At 39.4% G+C, this 17,682-nt stretch overlaps 1 protein-coding gene across 1 annotated transcript; it reads left to right on the top strand.

Annotated features, from left to right (window-relative positions):
* The first annotated feature begins 13,211 nt into the window (after positions 1-13,211).
* LOC114371628 lies at positions 13,212-17,682 on the top strand. The gene is made up of 11 exons (XM_028329003.1): positions 13,212-13,401; positions 13,477-14,068; positions 14,198-14,338; positions 14,426-14,558; positions 14,652-14,747; positions 15,057-15,205; positions 15,766-15,796; positions 15,890-15,993; positions 16,186-16,755; positions 16,870-17,397; positions 17,631-17,682. Exons 1-11 carry the CDS (start codon positions 13,212-13,214, stop codon positions 17,680-17,682), a joined length of 2,586 nt encoding a protein of 861 aa, XP_028184804.1.

Below are 17,682 nucleotides of genomic sequence, written 5' to 3'. Positions count from 1 at the left end.
TCATTAGCAATTCTCTAAGAAAGGAAGAGGAATCTCAGTTGGTGAAAGTTTTGAAGAAACACAAAGCAGCTATTGGATAGCATATTTTTGACTTGAAAGGGTTCAACCCTTCTTACTGTATGCATAAGATCAACATGGAAGCTGACTATAAATCGGTGAGACAGCCATAAAGAAGATTGAATCCTGCTATAAAGGAAGAAGTGCGAAAGGAAGTGCTCAAATTGCTAGAAGTAGGCCTCATTTATCCCATTTTGGATAGTGCTTGGGTTAGTCCCGTGCAGGTAGTTCCGAAGAAAGGAGGCATGACAGTAATCAGGAATGAGAAGAATGATTTAATTCCCACAAGAACCGTCACTGGCTGGAGGATGTGTATTGACTATAGAAAGTTGAATGACGCCACCAGAAAAGATCACTACCCACTTCCCTTCATGGATCAAATGCTTGAAAGGCTGGCAAGACAATCATTTTATTGCTTCTTAGATGGATATTCTAGCTACAATCAGATTGTTGTGGATCCAAATGACCAAGAAAAAGACAGCATTCACCTGTCCTTTTGGTGTGTTTGCCTATAGGCGAATGTCATTCAGTCTTTGCAATGCTCCCGTAACTTTTCAGAGGTGTATGATGGCAATTTTTGCTGATATGGTGGAGAAATGTATCGAAGTATTTATGGATGACTTCTTTGTCTTTGGCTCATCTTTTAATTGTTGTCTAGAAAATCTAGAATGAGTGTTGCAACGGTGTGAAGAAACAAACTTGGTGCTTAATTGGGAAAAATGTCATTTTATGGTGTAAGAAGGGATTGTTTTGGGCCACAAAATCTCTGTGAGGAGGATTGAAGTAGACAAAGCTAAGATTGATGTGATTGAGAAGCTACCTCCTCTTGTAAATGTCAAGGGAGTAAGAAGTTTTCTAGGGCATGTTGGGTTCTATAAGTGGTTTATAAAAGACTTTTGAAAGATTGCCAAACCACTCAGTAATCTGCTCAACAAGGGCGCTGTGTTTTTATTTGATGAAGACTGCTTGAAAGCATTCAACACTCTCAAGATTAGTCTAGTGTCCACTCCCGTCATTACAACACCAAATTGGGGTCAAGAATTTGAGCTAATGTGTGATGCATGTGATTATGTTGTAGGTGTTGTGTTGGGCCAGAGAAAAGGCAGAGTCTTCCATGCTATTTACTATGCCAGCAAGGTTTTGAATGATGCTCAGATCAATTATGCTACTACAGAGAAGGAAATGCTTGCAATTGTCTATGCATTGGAAAAGTTCAGGTCGTACTCGGTGGGATCGAAAGTTATCGTCTATCCTGATCATGTAGCCATCAAGTATTTACTGAATAAAGCTGACTCCAAACCTCGATTAATCAAGTGGATCTTGTTACTTCAGGAGTTTGATCTAGTTATCCAAGATAAGAAAGGATTTGAAAATCTGGTAGCTGATCACTTGTCAAGACTAGTCAATAAAGAGGTGACTTTGAAAGAGTTAGAAATAAGAGACGAAATTCCTGATGAATCGCTATTCGTGGTAAATGAAAGGCCATGGTTTGCTGATTTAGCTAACTTCAAAGCAGCTGGAATCATCCCTAAAGACTTGACTTGGCAACAAAGGAAGAAATTCTTGCATGATGCCCGATTTTATGTATGGGATGATCCACATTTATTCAAGATTGGTGCTGATAACCTTTTGAGAAGGTGTGTAACAAAGGAGGAAGCTAAGAGCATATTATGGCATTGTCACAACTCACCATGCGGAGGACATTACAGTGGAGACAAAACAATAGCCAAATTCCTACAACCAGGATTCTTTTGGCCAACACTCTTCAAAGATGCTCATGAACATGCCACTCAATTTGATCAATGTCAAAGAATGGGAGGAATCTCTAGGAGAAATGAAATGCCCTTGCAGAACATCATGGAAGTGGAGATCTTTGACTGCTGGGGAATTGACTTTGTAGGTCCTCTCCCCCCATCCTTCGGAAATGAATATATCCTTGTAGTTGTGGATTATGTCTCCAAGTGGGTTGAAGCAGTGGCGGTTCCAAAGAATGATGCTAAAACTGTAGTGAAGTTTTTGAAGAAGAATATTTTTGCTTGCTTTGGGGTGCCTAGAGTCCTAATAAGTGATAGGGGCTCTCATTTTTGCAATAGCCAACTGTAGAAGGTGTTAGGCCACTATCATGTCACACACAAAGTAGCCTCACCTTATCACCCACAAACAAATGGCCAAGCTGAGGTTTCCAATAAGGAATTGAAGAAAATCTTGAAGAAAACTATAGCCTCCACTCGGAAGGACTGGTCAAGCAAGCTAGAAGATGCACTATGGGCCTACAAAACTGCATTCAAGACCCCTATAGGCTTGTCTCCATTCCAAATGGTTTATGGAAAATCATGTCATTTACCTGTAGAGATGGAACAAAAGGCATACTAGGCTCTGAAATTTCTTAATTTTGATGAGGCTTTATTAGGGGGAAAAAGGAAGTTACAACTCTTGGAACAAGAAGAAATGAGATTAAATGTGTACGAGTTTTCAAGGTTGTACAAAGAAAAAAGTGAAGGCCTATAATGATAAGAAGCTGCTCAAGAAGGACTTTAGGCCAGGACAGCAAGTGTTGCTGTTCAATTCAAGATTGAAGTTATTTCCAGGCAAGCTAAAGTCTAAATGGTCTGGACCTTTCACCATTAAAGAAGTCAAACCATATGGAGCAATGGAATTATTTGACCCTCAATCAGAAACTTCGGACAGAACATGGATAGTAAATGGTAAGAGGTTAAAGTGGTACCATGGTGGGAACATTGAGAGGTTGACCATCATTATGCAATTACAAGACCTTTGAGGTAAAATGTGTCAAGCTAGTGACATTAAAGAAGCGCTTACTAGGAGGCAACCCAACTCTTTTTCCTTTATTTTCTTAATCATTGCATATAGTTAGGTTTCAACTTGTTTGTGATTGCTAGAGTAAGTCATCAACATGTTTTGTATGATAAAAGGGGTTGCTAAAGCTTCTCTGAAGCTATGGATGAGGAATAACTCAGAAAATTTTTCAGTCATCCACTTGCTCAGCGCGCCCTGTGCGCTAAGCGAATCATCCTTCATGTGCTAAGCGAGTCATCACTCGCACTAAGCGCGCCAACCCCTACCCATTGGCTGAAGGGGTCTTGCTAAGTGAAACGGTTGCGCTAAACCCAAAAACCTCTATGGAATTGCATTATATGGAATTGGACTAAGCGAGCCAGCACGCTAAGCACAACATATAGTCTCACTAAGCGCATCTATGTGCTAAGTGCAATTATCTCTCTGCCTAGACCCCCTTGTTAATTGGGCCCAGCAGGTTATACTGACTAAGCTTAAATCCCTCTCTGGAATGGCATTGCGCTAAGCGAGACCATCTCGATAAGCACGACCCCACTACTGCATCATGAGACATTTAATTTGCTAAGGTGGCCCTGTCCCGCCTAGCGAAAGTTGAAACCAATTAGAGCTGCAGAACTCGCTAAGCGTGCATATGTGCGCTAAGCCCAAATCCTTCTCGGGTTTTCTAATTTTTGAATTGGGCTAAGCGAGCCTGTCCTGCTAAGTGCGTGAATTTAAAATTTGAAAATTCAAACGTCACTGAGTGCTCGCTTAGCGAGTCATCTGCGCTAAGCGAGGCAGTCGAAACTGCCAAAAATAAGACATAACTGCCTTAGGCAATTACCTTGTGCACAAATTATAACCTCTTCTTCCCTATCATTGGCATTCCCTGCACTATATTCATCTTGCATTCTCTACTTCTTTTGCCCATATTTGTACTCAACAACCTCTGTAATCCAAGTAAGTACATCTGACTTTACCTTTTTAATTTCTATTTTTGAACCCTAGGATAGAAGCCATGTTGTGGTCTCTGTAATTGTGTTTTTGTGTTGATGATTGTTGTTGATTGCTTAGTTGTTAGATAGTATGTTGTTAGGGGTTTAATTTCGCATGTAATATAGGTTGCTTTGATGTGTTTTGCATAGGATTCTTAGGCTTGAAAGTGGTTGAATAGTAAGGGCTTAGAAGCCCCATTTTTTCTGGAAATCTCAATGTACTCGCTAAGCGAGTTCATCAATTTTGGATGAATTTCTGGGTTTTTTGATGAACTCGTTAGGCCGGCCCTGTCCCGCTAAGCTTGTTCATCATTTATATTGAATTTATGCTTTTCTATATGACTCTCTAAGCCACTACGCTTAGGCTTAGCGAGTGTTTAAATTTCCAGTTTTACTTCTAAGTTTGTATAAACTTGCTTAGGTGGCATGCCGTGCTCAGCGAGTTAGTTTAGTTAGGTCAGAATGTTTGAGGCTTTTGGTATTTTGTTGGCGGCTAAGCGAGCCGCGCTCGCTAAGCCACCATGCCTCTGAGGTTTGAATAAGCTTGGGCTAAGCGAGTCAGTCTCGCTAAGCCCAAGGCAATTTAGTGTTCTGAAATTTTGTTCATGCACTAAGCGAGTCATGCTCGCTAAGCGCAATTTCTTCTCTGTCTTTGAATAAGGCTTAGCGAGCCAGACTCCCTAAGCCAATTATGTTCTAGTGGTCAAGTTGGGCTAAGCGCCTGCTGGCACTAAGCCTGTGTAATGTGTTGCACTAAGCGAGTCTGTCTCGCTAAACGCAATTAGCTCTATGTTATAGAATAAGGCTTAGCGAGCCATGCTCGCTTAGCCATTGTGTTGTGTCAGCTAAGAGAGGGTGTCTCGCTTAGCTAGAGTCTTTGTTTTCCTGTAGTCACGCTAAGTGTGCCCTGTGCGCTTAGCATACCCTGTTATTTTCTAAAGGTGTGCTAAGCGAGTAAGTCTCGCTAAGCGCCCAGTCTGTTTTTCTGTTTTATTTTTTGCTTTTAGTTTTAAATAAAACCTGTCTAATTCCAATTCCTGTGATTCTTTTAATGCAGATGGCCTCTAGGAAGAGGAAAGCAACTGCCTCCTGACCTCGAGAACCATACGATACTACCAGATTTATTTCCGAGGTCGCTTGGGAGCGTTATGAGCAGAATGTTCACTCCCGGAACATCCTTCCGAAGAGGAAAGTTAATATTTTTGTTATGGAGTATGACGAGTTCCGCAAAGAGCTCGAGCGAAGGCAGTGGCACAAGGCCTTGACCAGACAGCCTGATGGTCGCATCAATGTGGCCCTGGTCAAGGAATTCTACGCTAATTTGTATGATCCTGAAGATAAGTCTCCCAGGTAGGTTTGAGTTCGGGGGAGGCTGATTAAATTTGATGGGGAGACGCAGAATGCCTTCCTGGAGAGCCCCGTGGTTTTGGAGCCAGGGTAGCATTACACTGCTTACTCCAGATTCTATCACATGCACCCAGATCCTCAGGAGCTCACCGCCAGACTTTATATTCCCGGGCGAAGTTTCATTTTAAATGCTGAGGGAGCGCCCTAGAAGCTCCTGAGGAAGGATTTGTCCACTCTGGCTTAGACCTGGAGCATTTTGTCCTACTATAACCTCTCACACGTCCGATCTTAATATGGACAGGGCGAGGTTGGTTTAGAGACTTATCACGAGGATGGACATGGATATGGGTTCATTTATTTCTGGCCAAATCTCTTAGATGGCCCAGTCCAACTCCTGTCGACTAGGTTTTCTTGCACTCGTCACTGCCTTGTGCATAGCTAGAGGAGTAGTACCAGACTCCCTCACCTTCGAGTCCCTGAGCCCTGCCATTAATTTGGCATACATTAGGAAGAACTGCCAGAACTCGGATGTTCCCATGATCACTTTTCCGGGGACCCGCAAAGCACCACCAGACACTTCAGCTCCTTCTTCTTCGGCTCCCCCTGCTCCAACTCCACTAGCACCACCAGCTCCCATTCCTGCACCTCCAATACCCTCCGGCACCTCCGCTTAGAGCTCAGACGCCATGGTGTCGATGCTGTAGAGCCTTCACCAGGGCTTATGCTTGGTGATGCAGAGCATTCATAACTTGGCTTAGCATTGGCCCATCATCAGCATGGAGGACTTTATGGCCCAGGTGGCCTAGCCAGGAGTCTAGCCTTCTCCTTTGGGGGGAGGTGAGGCTCTTACAGCTCAGGAGCCGCAGTTAAAGCCAGAGGCGACGACCGAGGCCACACCGGAGGAGACTCTAGAGATTACCCCTGCTGCTACACCATCTGAGGCACCTGAAGAGGAGACGGTGCTACAGACACAGATTATGTTGTAGACATGGCAGCAGTGCAGAGCTCCTGGGACCCCTGGCCCACTCCAGCACTAGATACATCCTTGCCAACTTAGGATGCCCCCTCCATACCTCAGGATGATCCTACATAGGCGCAGGATGATTGATGATAGGACCTTATTTATATTTCAGTTTTTAGATATAGTTTTTACATTTCAGTTTTAGTTTAGTTATTTACTTATTCACTAAAATTTACAGTTTTTTGGAATAGTTTACATCTATATGTAGTGGTTTGTTTTGGTTTTAAAATTCTGTGTTTGTGAATGATTTTGAAATTGACCAGTTGCATGACTTGAGTGAATTGTGATGCTAGATCACATTCTTTGAATAAGTATGTGGTAATTAGAAGAGAAAGAACATGAATTAGTGGTGTTAGTGAAAATGTTAGTTTGTTTGACAGGTAGATTGTGAAGGTAATCATTAGCCATAACCCGGTGAGTTGTGTGAACCTTAATTATGAGAGATTGACTAGCATTGGGTACTGATTTTTGCATGAATCTTTGAATACTGAATGAATGCATGATTTTGGAAATGATGAAGGTCGTGATTGATTGAATTAGCCACTTAGCCAAACAACTTACCCTGTTCATGAATGATCAATCCTTTGCACCCATGTTGAGCTTAAATATGATTGATTGAATTGAACCCTAAGCTAGTTGAATTATAATCTCCATCTACCTTTCTTTATGTTGTAGGAGAGCATCATGGTTCAAAGCAAATTTGCCCCAAATTTGGGGGAATGATAATTGTGGTAAGACAAGTAACAACCATACAAGAAAATTGTGTCAATAAGCAGTCAGTAAAAACTGCTAAAAAAAAAAGAGAGAAAATTCAAGAATAAAAGTATGTGTGTGTTGTTACTTAAGTTAAGCGTCTTATATATTTGTGGCATTTTAATAGAAGCTGGGAATAAAAGGAAAAGAGTTGATCTAAGGATGAATGCTCTCCTAGAACCTAAATTTTGCATCCTAGAAAAATCATGAATTGTTTGTAGCCCAACCTCATTACAAGCCAAGAAAGTCCTTCAGATTCAATTTGGGTGTTTGTGATTGTATATCATGAGATGAAATGCAAAAGATGAGACTTGTGTTGGTTGTTGACATGAAGAATTGCCTTGAACACTTGTGCTTATGAGTGAAACAGTGACCGTGAGGATTAGGCTTGATGAACCTTCCTTGATACCTGTCTTGCTTGCTAGCTTATTTCACTTGTGCTGCTTAATGATCATGTTCATATCTTTGAAATTTCGCATATCTTTATGAAGAGTTGTTAGTTGAAGTATTGCTTGCCACTTATGTTCATGTGATTGAATGTTTTGGAACAAGCACATTTTTTAGTAACCACTGTGAATTCTATCACTTGAGGACAAGTAAATTATTATTTCTTTGCTTGAGGACAAGCAAAACAGTAAATTTGGGGGAGTTTGTTAGTCGTTATTTACGACTAACTTTTGCATTGAATAGTTACATGAAATTAGCCTCCCCCCCCCCCAATTTATGGTTCTTTTTCTAGGAATTGTACATATTTTCATGTTTAGTTTGATTTTATACAATAGATACTCCCATTTTGTGAATTAATGTTGAAACCACTTCAGTTTCAGGCCAAAAGAAGAGAAGGTCAAGCAGCTGGTGTCTCGCTAAGCGAGGCATATGCGCTTAACGAGTGACATCCGCTAAGCGAGACACTCAGCTCGCTTAGCGTGAAGGGAAACCCTAGAAGAGGATCAACCAGAGATGTGTTCGCCTAGTGCGCCGCAAGCTCGCCCAGCGAGCCGTTTGTCTCTTCTCGCGCTCAGTGCACCCAGCTCGCTAAGCCAAATTTCACTAACTCGCGCTTAGCGAGCCTTCAGAATCTGAAACGCCAAGGAGCCTTTAAAACACTGAAGTTGGCAAAAAAACACTAAGAGAAGAATCGAAAAACAGAGCCAAGAGAGAAGCTAGAGCGACAGAAACAAGCCTCCAAGAGAATTTAGGTTAGAGGAGTGAGATAAGGGTTCTAGAGGTTGAAGGAGACATCCTCAACCATTCTTAGCTATTTTCTTCCCTCAAAATTTATCTTTTGTGCTGAAAGTTCATTACTTGTAATGGAAGGCTAAACCTCTTGTTGGGGAGTTCTGCTGAACCTTTGATGTAAAACTCTCTTACTATCTATTTAATGTTGTTTTTATGTGTTCATTGCTTCTATCTATGCTTATTTTTGCATGCTTGTGGCTTGATCACCCATTTGTATGTATAGTTAGGATTTTTAGTACTGGGAAGTGCTTTAAAACCTTAGAACATGATAGACCAAGCTAGAAAACTGTATGTCTAGGAATGGAGTGCAGCGATCTAGTCCTTATTATGTTGTAATCATAATGCAACTCTTTTAGACTGAGTTTGTTGAAGGATCAAGGACGATGTTTAAATAGAGTTAGGCCCATTCACTCGAGGGATCTTGGTTTGGGTAATTTCTCAGCATAAGAACAATATGATAACATTAAATAGAGAAAAATATTTAACAACATCAAAGGAAATTCAATAGGACGACCCAACGTGCTTTTTACTTGACTATTTTTACTTCTCAACCTCTAGATATTTTAATTTGTGTTTAACTAGATTTTTATACATAAACCCAACTCAACATGTACTTGTTTTACACAAATGTTTGCTCATTGAACATATCTTCTGAGTGAAACAAGTTCCCTGTGGATACGATACTCGGTTCTTACCGTTGTATATTACTTGTGTGACTCAGTACACTTGCTAATTAGCATCACAGAATATTAGTGAACAAGTTTTTATTGCGAAACACTCATCCAAACATACTCTAAGTGTAATTTATCTTATGCATTTTAGTGACACTCTGAGCTCAATTATGATATGTTTCTGATTACTTGTTCTCTATGTTTGCATGGATGTTTGTGTTAGAGTATTGTTAATAGGTTTTGTCTTGAATAAAGATATTATGTTGGACCAATTATGTGCTCCTAACTAATGGTCATATTAAGGAGAAGACTAATTTGTAGTACATGGAAGGGACTATGTCGATTAGGTGATGTACAACCGTCATGACTCAAATTGGTTCGTATTCTTAATCATGAAATTGTGATGTACCCAATGTATAGAATGATTTAGTAAGTTTAATGCGCATTATGTTAGTTTAATCTATTTATTTATTTAGTCCATAATTTTTAGTAATGTCACATGAGCCAAGTGGGAGAATGTTAGAATTAATGTCTCATGTGAGAGACATATGACTTATGTAGGGACTAATAAATAAATAATTAATAATTAGGGAGTAAATTGTAATTGTGTTAAATAGGAGAAGTTTCTAAAAGTAACTGCTACTTGATGGGAGTAATGGTTATAAAAGGGGTTAATACCTACTAACGTGAGACAAGGTCCACTTCGTGACATAAAAGTGTTCTCTCTCATCTATAGTAACGTAGAGAGACAAAAAGAATAGTCAAGAGAGTGAAATCTTGTTTCTCTCCTCTTCCAAGAAAATCAAAGTACACCGGAGAGAAGTCTTCCTATGGAGAAAGGTACACATTATTTGTTTATTTATTATTTGTGAGAATCATAGGTTTCAAAATCATGTTGGTTTCCTATAACTGTTAATCTAGGAAAAACCCTTAATAGTTTTACCGTACCTACTGGTTACATACACTATGTTGCATACAAGTGTATTATTAAACTTTGTTCTCACTCAAAATGTCACTTTCACTAGAGGAGTTGTCCTGTATTGTGCACACTTTGTTGTTACTGGATTATTTTGTTACTTTGATCATTCTTCTTTTAATTGAATTTTGCATGATGCTTGATTGTCTTGTATGGTCAGAATGAATGTTGTACAATTCTTAGTATTCATAGTATTTCTTCAACAGTATGAATTGTATTTCTATCTGCAAGTTGACACGACAAAAAAAATCTTAGTTCAGTATGAATTGTATTTCTAACACGCGTTGATTACTTGATCACATCTTTGATAGACAAATGATTTGGTTAATTCATGGAAACATAAATTCTCAAAGTTCACCGATCTGCATTCATGCATGCATGTTTCTCCTATAGAGTTTCATGGCTTTGTACCCCAGAAATTTTTTAAGGAGTGGTGAAATAATTATTTTAATGTATATAATTTTATATGAACGAAATTATGTATTGTTAAAAAATTTCTTGCATATATAAAACTATAAAGTTTTTAGATACATTAATATATTGTAGTTCAATCCTTATTATAATTTAAAATTAAATTATATATTTTAAAATTTAGTGAAAAAATTATTTTAACAATACATAAAATGCATACCAAAAATAATTTAAAATTAGATTATTCTAATCAACGCTTTCATATAGAATAATTTAATGTCATTATTTGAGTTTCTTTATAACTACTTTTAAATTTAAATTAAAATAAATAATTAAGGAAATCCTTAAAAAGGTGATAAAGAACATAAGCACCAATAATCATGGACGTACCTATAGAAATCATTAAATGTATATAATTTCTTCATACTATTTAAATGTACAATTCTTAGTAGACCGGATTGGCTTTTTTTATACTTGTTTTGGTATTCATACACTACTAAAAATATTTGTTTTTACGACACACTAACCACATCGGTCCTCCTAAACCGATGTGGTATAATAAGTGGTGGCAATTTGGTAATTATAAAGTTAGTAAACAAAGACGGTGGTTTGGATACCTTTCTTTGAATTTCGGAAACATTACTTCAACGACGTTGGTTTGGTGAATATTGTTGTCGTTGGCGTAGCATTATAGTCACGTGCCTCGAACAACACTCTCATGACCTCTGAAGACTGAGTTGTGCGCCCTAACCTTCATCACTCTGTTCGCATCGTCACTCAGCTCTCCCTTCCCCAGTCATCGTGACTCCTTCGGCATCTTCAATCTCGTGGTCATACTCGGCTCACACCTTCCACGACGGCGCACCCATAGACTGTCATGACTCAGCACACCCCTTCCAGTGTTCTTCCTACAATCTCGTGACTCAGCATACCCGTATATTTTCCCTCTTTTCTTTAAACTCGTGGAGTTAATTAAGTGGATAAGAACTTAGAGGTGTGAATCGTTTGTACTATATCTGCTTCCGTTAGTTACTTGCTGAAGTTAATGTTGTGAAACTGTTGTTCTAATATAGGTGAAGGCTTTAGAAGGGGAGTTTTCGAGTGAAATTGTGGCGGTTAAGTTGCCTTGGCATTTGAAATAGAGCATAATTGATGAGATCTTGCAGAGACTAATGATGACGACATAACCAAGGGCAAGGACCATGAAGCACTTGAAGGGCCCATGACCAGAGGCAGACTTAAACAAGCCCAACACGTCATAGAGACAAGGTTGGTCATTTGTATAGCTGCCATTAATGATGATTGAAGGCCCAAGTGGAGAAAGATGAAGGCCCAGAGGTAGAGGCACTACCAAGACTACTAATTGTTGTTGAAGGCCCAAACTAACTTGAAGGCCCAAGTTAAAAAAGTTTTTAGTTATAATTTATTTTTATTGTAATTTTGGCCCAAACTGTTTAGAAGGCCCATGTCTATTTTATCCTTTTGTTCAGATACACTATAAGTATTTGTTTTTGTTTTCAATAAAGGAACTTTTGGAATTTGATAAAATTTGGTGAGAGTTTCTCTCTGAGTTCCTTGTTGAACCAATCTCAGACTTATCAAGGTAATCCTTGTGGTGTCCACCCTGACTTATCTTCCTTCACTAGAAGTGGCGTCATCCAAATCTCCGTAGCCTGTATCAAATGATCCACTCCTACTCAGGTTCACATCATCTGGTATTAGAGCTTCGGCTCTTGATACAGGTTCTATCCTATCCTATCCTTTTTTTTCTTTTTTTGGTAATTTGTCCTTGTTTCGCTCTTGTTTGCGTCTTGTTGCGTTCTTGTTTGTGTCTTTGTTTCGTTCTTGTTCTTGTTTGTTCTTGTTTGTTCTTGTCGGGTTTTTCTTTGTTCTTGTTCTTGTTTCTCGTGTCTTGTGTCTTTCAGACTTTGTGTAAAAAAAAAAGAATCTGTTTGAGTTCTTGTTTCTTGTTTCTTGTTCTTGTGCCTGTCATATTGTATTCTGTCTTCTGTTCACAACTTTTGTTTCAGCCTATTCGAATTCTGTTTGGGGTAAAAATTGCCTAATTACCAAATTGCTAAATGGTCAAGTTTGCCTAATGATGATTGCCTATTGAACGAATTCTAATAGTTGGACGTCTAAAAAAAAGAGAACGAAAAAGAAAAAGAAAGAGAGAAAGAAAGAAAGAAAGAAAAAAAAAGGAAGAAAAAAAAGGAAACAGTTGCCAAAAAAAAAAGTTTGGAAGAGATTTGGGTGTTTGATCTTTGAACACAAATTTAAGGCAGTTTGAGGTGTTTTTTTGGGAAAATTGCAAGGCCAAATCCCCTTTTGGAATTTGGCCAAGGATTCTCCTCTGAATTTTGAGCGTTTTGACATATAGTTGGCCTCAAACGGACAACCGTAGCAAAAGTTATGAGCATTTGAAGTTTACTTGTCCTATCTGTTGTCATATAGGTTGTCCTATCTAATATCTTATCTGTTATCCTATCTAATATCTTATCTGTTATCCTACCTAATATCTTATCTATTATCCTATCTAATATCTTGTCTGTTATCCTACCTAATATCTTATATGTTATCCTACCTAATATCTTATTTGTTATCATACCTGTTACCCAAATTAAAGCTCATTTGTTATCCAAATCCAATCTAATATATTATTATCCAAATCAAGTCCAAGTTGTTATCCCAAATCAAATATGTTTGTGATCATTATATTGTCTTTCCTTTTATTTTATATTACCTTGTGTGTCTAATTTGGTCCATCCAGGAACTTAAGAGGAAACACGAGTGGTAAAAGGCAAGAGGGAATACATTACACAAAAGCCTATTGAGAGCATCAAACACAAGTGTACTACCATCTAAGAGTTAAACACGTGAGTAGAGTGTTGTGAGGTCCTGAAACCTTAATAATTTTTATTGCACATTTTTTTTCCTGTTGAATTATGGCTGGAGCAGGTGGTGGTGGTGACGAGTATCATCAGTTGGACGGAGCTCAACGTCTGTTACTGGATGCGATGAATGCACAGATGCAACGTTTGTTGGACCGTACCAATGAGGAGGTCTATGGGCGACTAAAAGCTTTGGAGAACCAAGCCAATCAGAATGCTAGACGAAATATAGATGGGAATAGAGGTAACAATGGCGGTAATGATGGACCGAGGTAGAACTGGGTTGATGGAGTAAAGCTCAATGTTCCTCCCTTCAAAGGCAGAAGTGATCCAGATGCCTACCTAGACTGGGAAATGAAGACTGAGCTCATATTTGCCTGCAATGACTACACTGATGCGCAGAAAGTCAAGCTAGCAGCAGCTGAATTCTCCGACTATGCCCTTGTTTGGTGGCATAAATACCAGAGAGAAATGTTGAGAGAGGAACGGCGAGAGGTAGATACATGGACTAAGATGAAAAGGGTGATGAGAAAAAGGTATGTGCCCACTAGCTATAACAGAACCATGCGACAGAAACTCCAAGGGCTGTCCCAAGGGAATTTAACCGTGGAAGAATATTATAAAGAGATGGAAATGGCGTTAGTGAGGGCCAACATCGAAGAGGACTCCGAAGACACAATGGCTCGTTTCCTGAATGGTCTAAACCCTGAAATCAGAGATGTTGTTGAATTACAGGAGTATGTGGCGTTGGATAACTTGCTACATAGGGCGCTCCGGGTTGAACAACAAATTAAAAGAAAAAATGCAACAAGGAGGAACTCACCCAATACTTATAACCAAAACTGGGCCAACAGATCCAAGAAGGAGGGAGGTAATTCGTTCCGACTTGTAGCCACATCCCCGCATGGAAAGTCAGCAGCGTCCAGTGTAGGTGGAAGCAAACATAACACCTCCACTTCCTCATCCAATACTGGAACCAGAAACATAAAATGTTTCAAGTGCTTAGGCAGAGGACATATTGCTTCTGAATGTCTAACCAGGAGGACCATGATCATGAAGGCTAATGGAGAAATCACTGGTGAGTCTAAAATCAGTGAAGAAGAAGTGGAAGAAGAAGAGTATGAGGAGGAAGCTATGCAGGGTGATATGTTGATGGTGAGAAGGCTGTTGGGAAATCAAATGTAGCCACTGGATGACAATCAAAGAGAAAATATTTTCCACCCCAGGTGTGTAATTAATGGTAAGCTGTGCTCTTTAATTGTTGATAGAGGAAGTTGTACCAATGTTGCAAGTTCCACATTAGTGACCAAACTGAATTTGGAAACTAAGCCCCATCCTATACCATACAAACTTCAGTGGCTTAGTGAAGATGAAGAGGTAAAAGTGACTCAACAGGTTGAGGTGTGTCTCACCATTGGGAGATATAATGACAAGGTGTTGTGTGATGTGGTCCCAATGGAAGCGACCCATGTGCTATTAGGATGATCGTGGCAGTATGATACCAAGGCAGTGCATGATGGCTTCACCAACAAAATCTCTTTCAAGCAAGTTGACAAGAAGATTGTTCTCAAACCGTTATCTCCTCAAGAGGTTTGTGAGGATCAGATAAAAATGAGAGAAAAGAAAAAGAGTGAGACACTTGAGAGGAAAAAGAGTGAGAAACTTGAGAAGGAAAAGAGAGGAAAGAAAAAGAGTGAAACACTTGAGAGGGAAAAGAGAGAAAACAAAAAGAGTGAAACACTTGAGGGCAAACAGCTTTATTTAGCAACAAAAAGGGAGGTAAGGAGGGTGCTTTGTGCGAGAAAACCCCTCTATTTATTGTTTTCTCAACGTCAGATGTTGCATGCTAACCCAATTGATGAATTTAAATTACCTTCTTGTATCCAGTCTCTTCTGTAGGATTTTGATGATGTGTTTCCAGCAAGTGTACCGGATGGTTTGCCACTATTGAGGGGAATTGAGCATCACATTGATCTCATTCCAGGAGCGTCCTTGCCCAATCGGCCAGCTTATAGGAGCAACCCACAAGAAACTAAGGAGATCGAAAGGCAAGTGTCTGAACTCCTGAGCAAAGGTTGGGTGAGAGATAGTATGAGTCTGTGCGCTGTACCTGTCATTCTAGTACCTAAGAAGGACGGCTCATGGAGGATGTGTTCTCTTATTGTAGAGCCATAAACAACATCACCATCAAGTATAGGCACCCAATCCACAGGTTAGATGATCTTCTTGATGAACTGTATGGTGCATGTGTGTTTTCTAAAATTGATTTGAAAAGTGGCTATAATCAGATTAGAATCAGAGAGGGAGATGAATGGAAAACTGCCTTTAAAACAAAATATGGTTTGTATGAGTGGATGGTTATGCCATTTGGTTTGACTAATGCACCTAGTACTTTCATGAGATTGATGAACCATGTTTTAAGGGAATTTATTGGGAAATTTGTGGTGGTGTACTTTGATGATATTCTTATCTATAACACTAGTCTTGATTTGCATGTTCAACATTTGCAATCTGTTTTAAGTGTGCTTAGGAAAGAAAAATTGTATGCCAACCTAGAAAAGTGCTTCTTTTGTACTGATCATGTGGTGTTTCTGGATTTTGTTGTTAGTGCTGAGGGAGTACGGGTGGATGTGGAAAAGGTTAAGGCCATCTAAGAATGGCCAAAACCTAAGACCCTGAGTGAGGTGAGGGGATTTCATGGTTTAGCAAGTTTCTATCGGAGATTTGTTAAGGATTTTAGTACATTGGCTGCACCTCTAACTGAAGTTGTTAAGAAGAATGTGGGTTTCAAATGGGGTAAGAAACAAGAAGAGGCCTTTGCTGCCCTCAAACATAGGTTAACTAATACACCCATTCTTGCTATGCCTAATTTTGCAAAATCATTTGAAATTGAGTGTGATGCGTCAAATGTGGGTATTGGGGCTGTTTTGTTGCAAGAGGGACATCCGATAGCTTATTTTAGTGAAAAGTTAGGAGCCGCTGCCCTTAACTATTCAACTTATGATAAGGAATTGTATGCTTTGGTTAGGGCTTTACAAACTTGGCAGCATTACCTATTACCCAAAGAGTTTGTCATCCATAGTGATCACGAGTCCTTAAAATACTTAAAAGGCCAAGGAAAGATTAATAAGAGGCATGCAAAGTGGGTAGAGTTTTTAGAGCAATTTCCATATGTCATCAAACATAAAAAGGGGAAAGGTAATGTAGTGGTTGATGCACTGTCTAGGAGACATGCTTTACTTGCTATGCTTGAAACTAAATTGTTTGGTCTCGAGTCTTTGAAAGACATGTATGTGCATGATGTGGACTTTGCTGAAATTTTTGCTGCATGTGAAAAGTTTTCTGAAAATGGTTACTATAGGCATAATGGATTCTTGTTTAAAGCAAATAAATTGTGTGTGCCTAAGTGTTCCATTAGAGAGTTGCTTGTGAGTGAATCACATGAGGAGGGGTTGATGGGACACTTTGGGGTTCAAAAGACCCTGGAAATTCTGCAAGAGCATTTCTTTTGGCCTCATATGAGGCGTGATGTGCATAAGTTTTGTGGCCATTGCATTGTGTGTAAACAAGCTAAATCTAAGGTTAAACCTCATGGATTGTATACTCATTTGCGTGTTCCTGAATATCCTTGGACTGACATATCTATGGACTTTGTTTTGGGGCTTCCCAAAACCAAGAATGGAAAGGATTCTGTGTTTGTTGTTGTTGACAGGTTTTCTAAGATGGCACACTTCATCCCTTGCAAGAAAGTGGATGACACTTGTCATGTGGCTGATTTGTTTTTCAAAGAAATAGTGCGGCTTCATGGATTACCGAGGAGCATTGTCAGTGATAGGGATGCAAATTTCCTTAGTCACTTTTGGAGGACCTTGTGGGGTAAGATTGGTACTAAATTGTTGTTTTCTACTACTTGTCACCCACAAACTAATGGTCAAACTGAGGTAGTCAATAGGACTTTAGGCACACTGCTTAGGATTGTTTTAAAGAAAAATCTTAAATCTTGGGAAGCCTGTTTGCCTCATGTTGAGTTTGCTTATAATCGGGCTGTCCATAGCACAACTAATTGTTCACCATTTAAGATAATGTATGGATTTAATCCTTTGACTCCTCTTGATTTGTTGGCTATGCCTAACATTGCTATGTTTAAGCATAAGGATGCACAGGCTAAAGCTGAGTATGTGAAGAAGTTGCAAGAGCAAGTGAAGGCTCAACTTGAAAAGAAAAATGCGAGCTATGCAAGGCAAGCCAACAAAAGCAGAAAGAAAGTCGTGCTTGAACCAGGTGATTGGGTTTGGGTACACTTGAGGAAGGAGAGGTTCCCAGAACACAGGAAGTCCAAGCTTCAACCTAGAGGAGACGGACCATTCCAAGTGTTGGAGAAGATCAACGACAATGCCTACAAGATTGACTTGCCTAGTGAGTATAATGTAAGTGCCACTTTCAATGTGTCTGATCTATCTCTTTTTGATGCAGATGGAGGGGCCTTGTATTTGAGGACAAATCCTTTTCAAGAAGGAGGGAGTGA

This window comes from Glycine soja, chromosome 10, assembly GCF_004193775.1.
Source record: "Glycine soja cultivar W05 chromosome 10, ASM419377v2, whole genome shotgun sequence".
NCBI lineage: Eukaryota > Viridiplantae > Streptophyta > Magnoliopsida > Fabales > Fabaceae > Glycine > Glycine soja.
The sequence above is the reverse complement of the archived record's forward strand: the minus strand, read 5'-3'. Positions and strand labels throughout refer to the sequence as shown.

Excerpts from the sequence above, each read along its gene's own strand:
- LOC114371628 (XM_028329003.1), top strand. The coding sequence starts at position 13,212 with ATGGCTGGAGCAGGTGGTGGTGGTGACGAGTATCATCAGTTGGACGGA. Across the intron at positions 14,559-14,651 it reads AAGTGACTCAACAGGTTGAG|TATGATACCAAGGCAGTGCA; the intron begins GTGTGTCTCACC and ends TGATCGTGGCAG. Across the intron at positions 14,748-15,056 it reads AACCGTTATCTCCTCAAGAG|GATTTTGATGATGTGTTTCC; the intron begins GTTTGTGAGGAT and ends TCTCTTCTGTAG.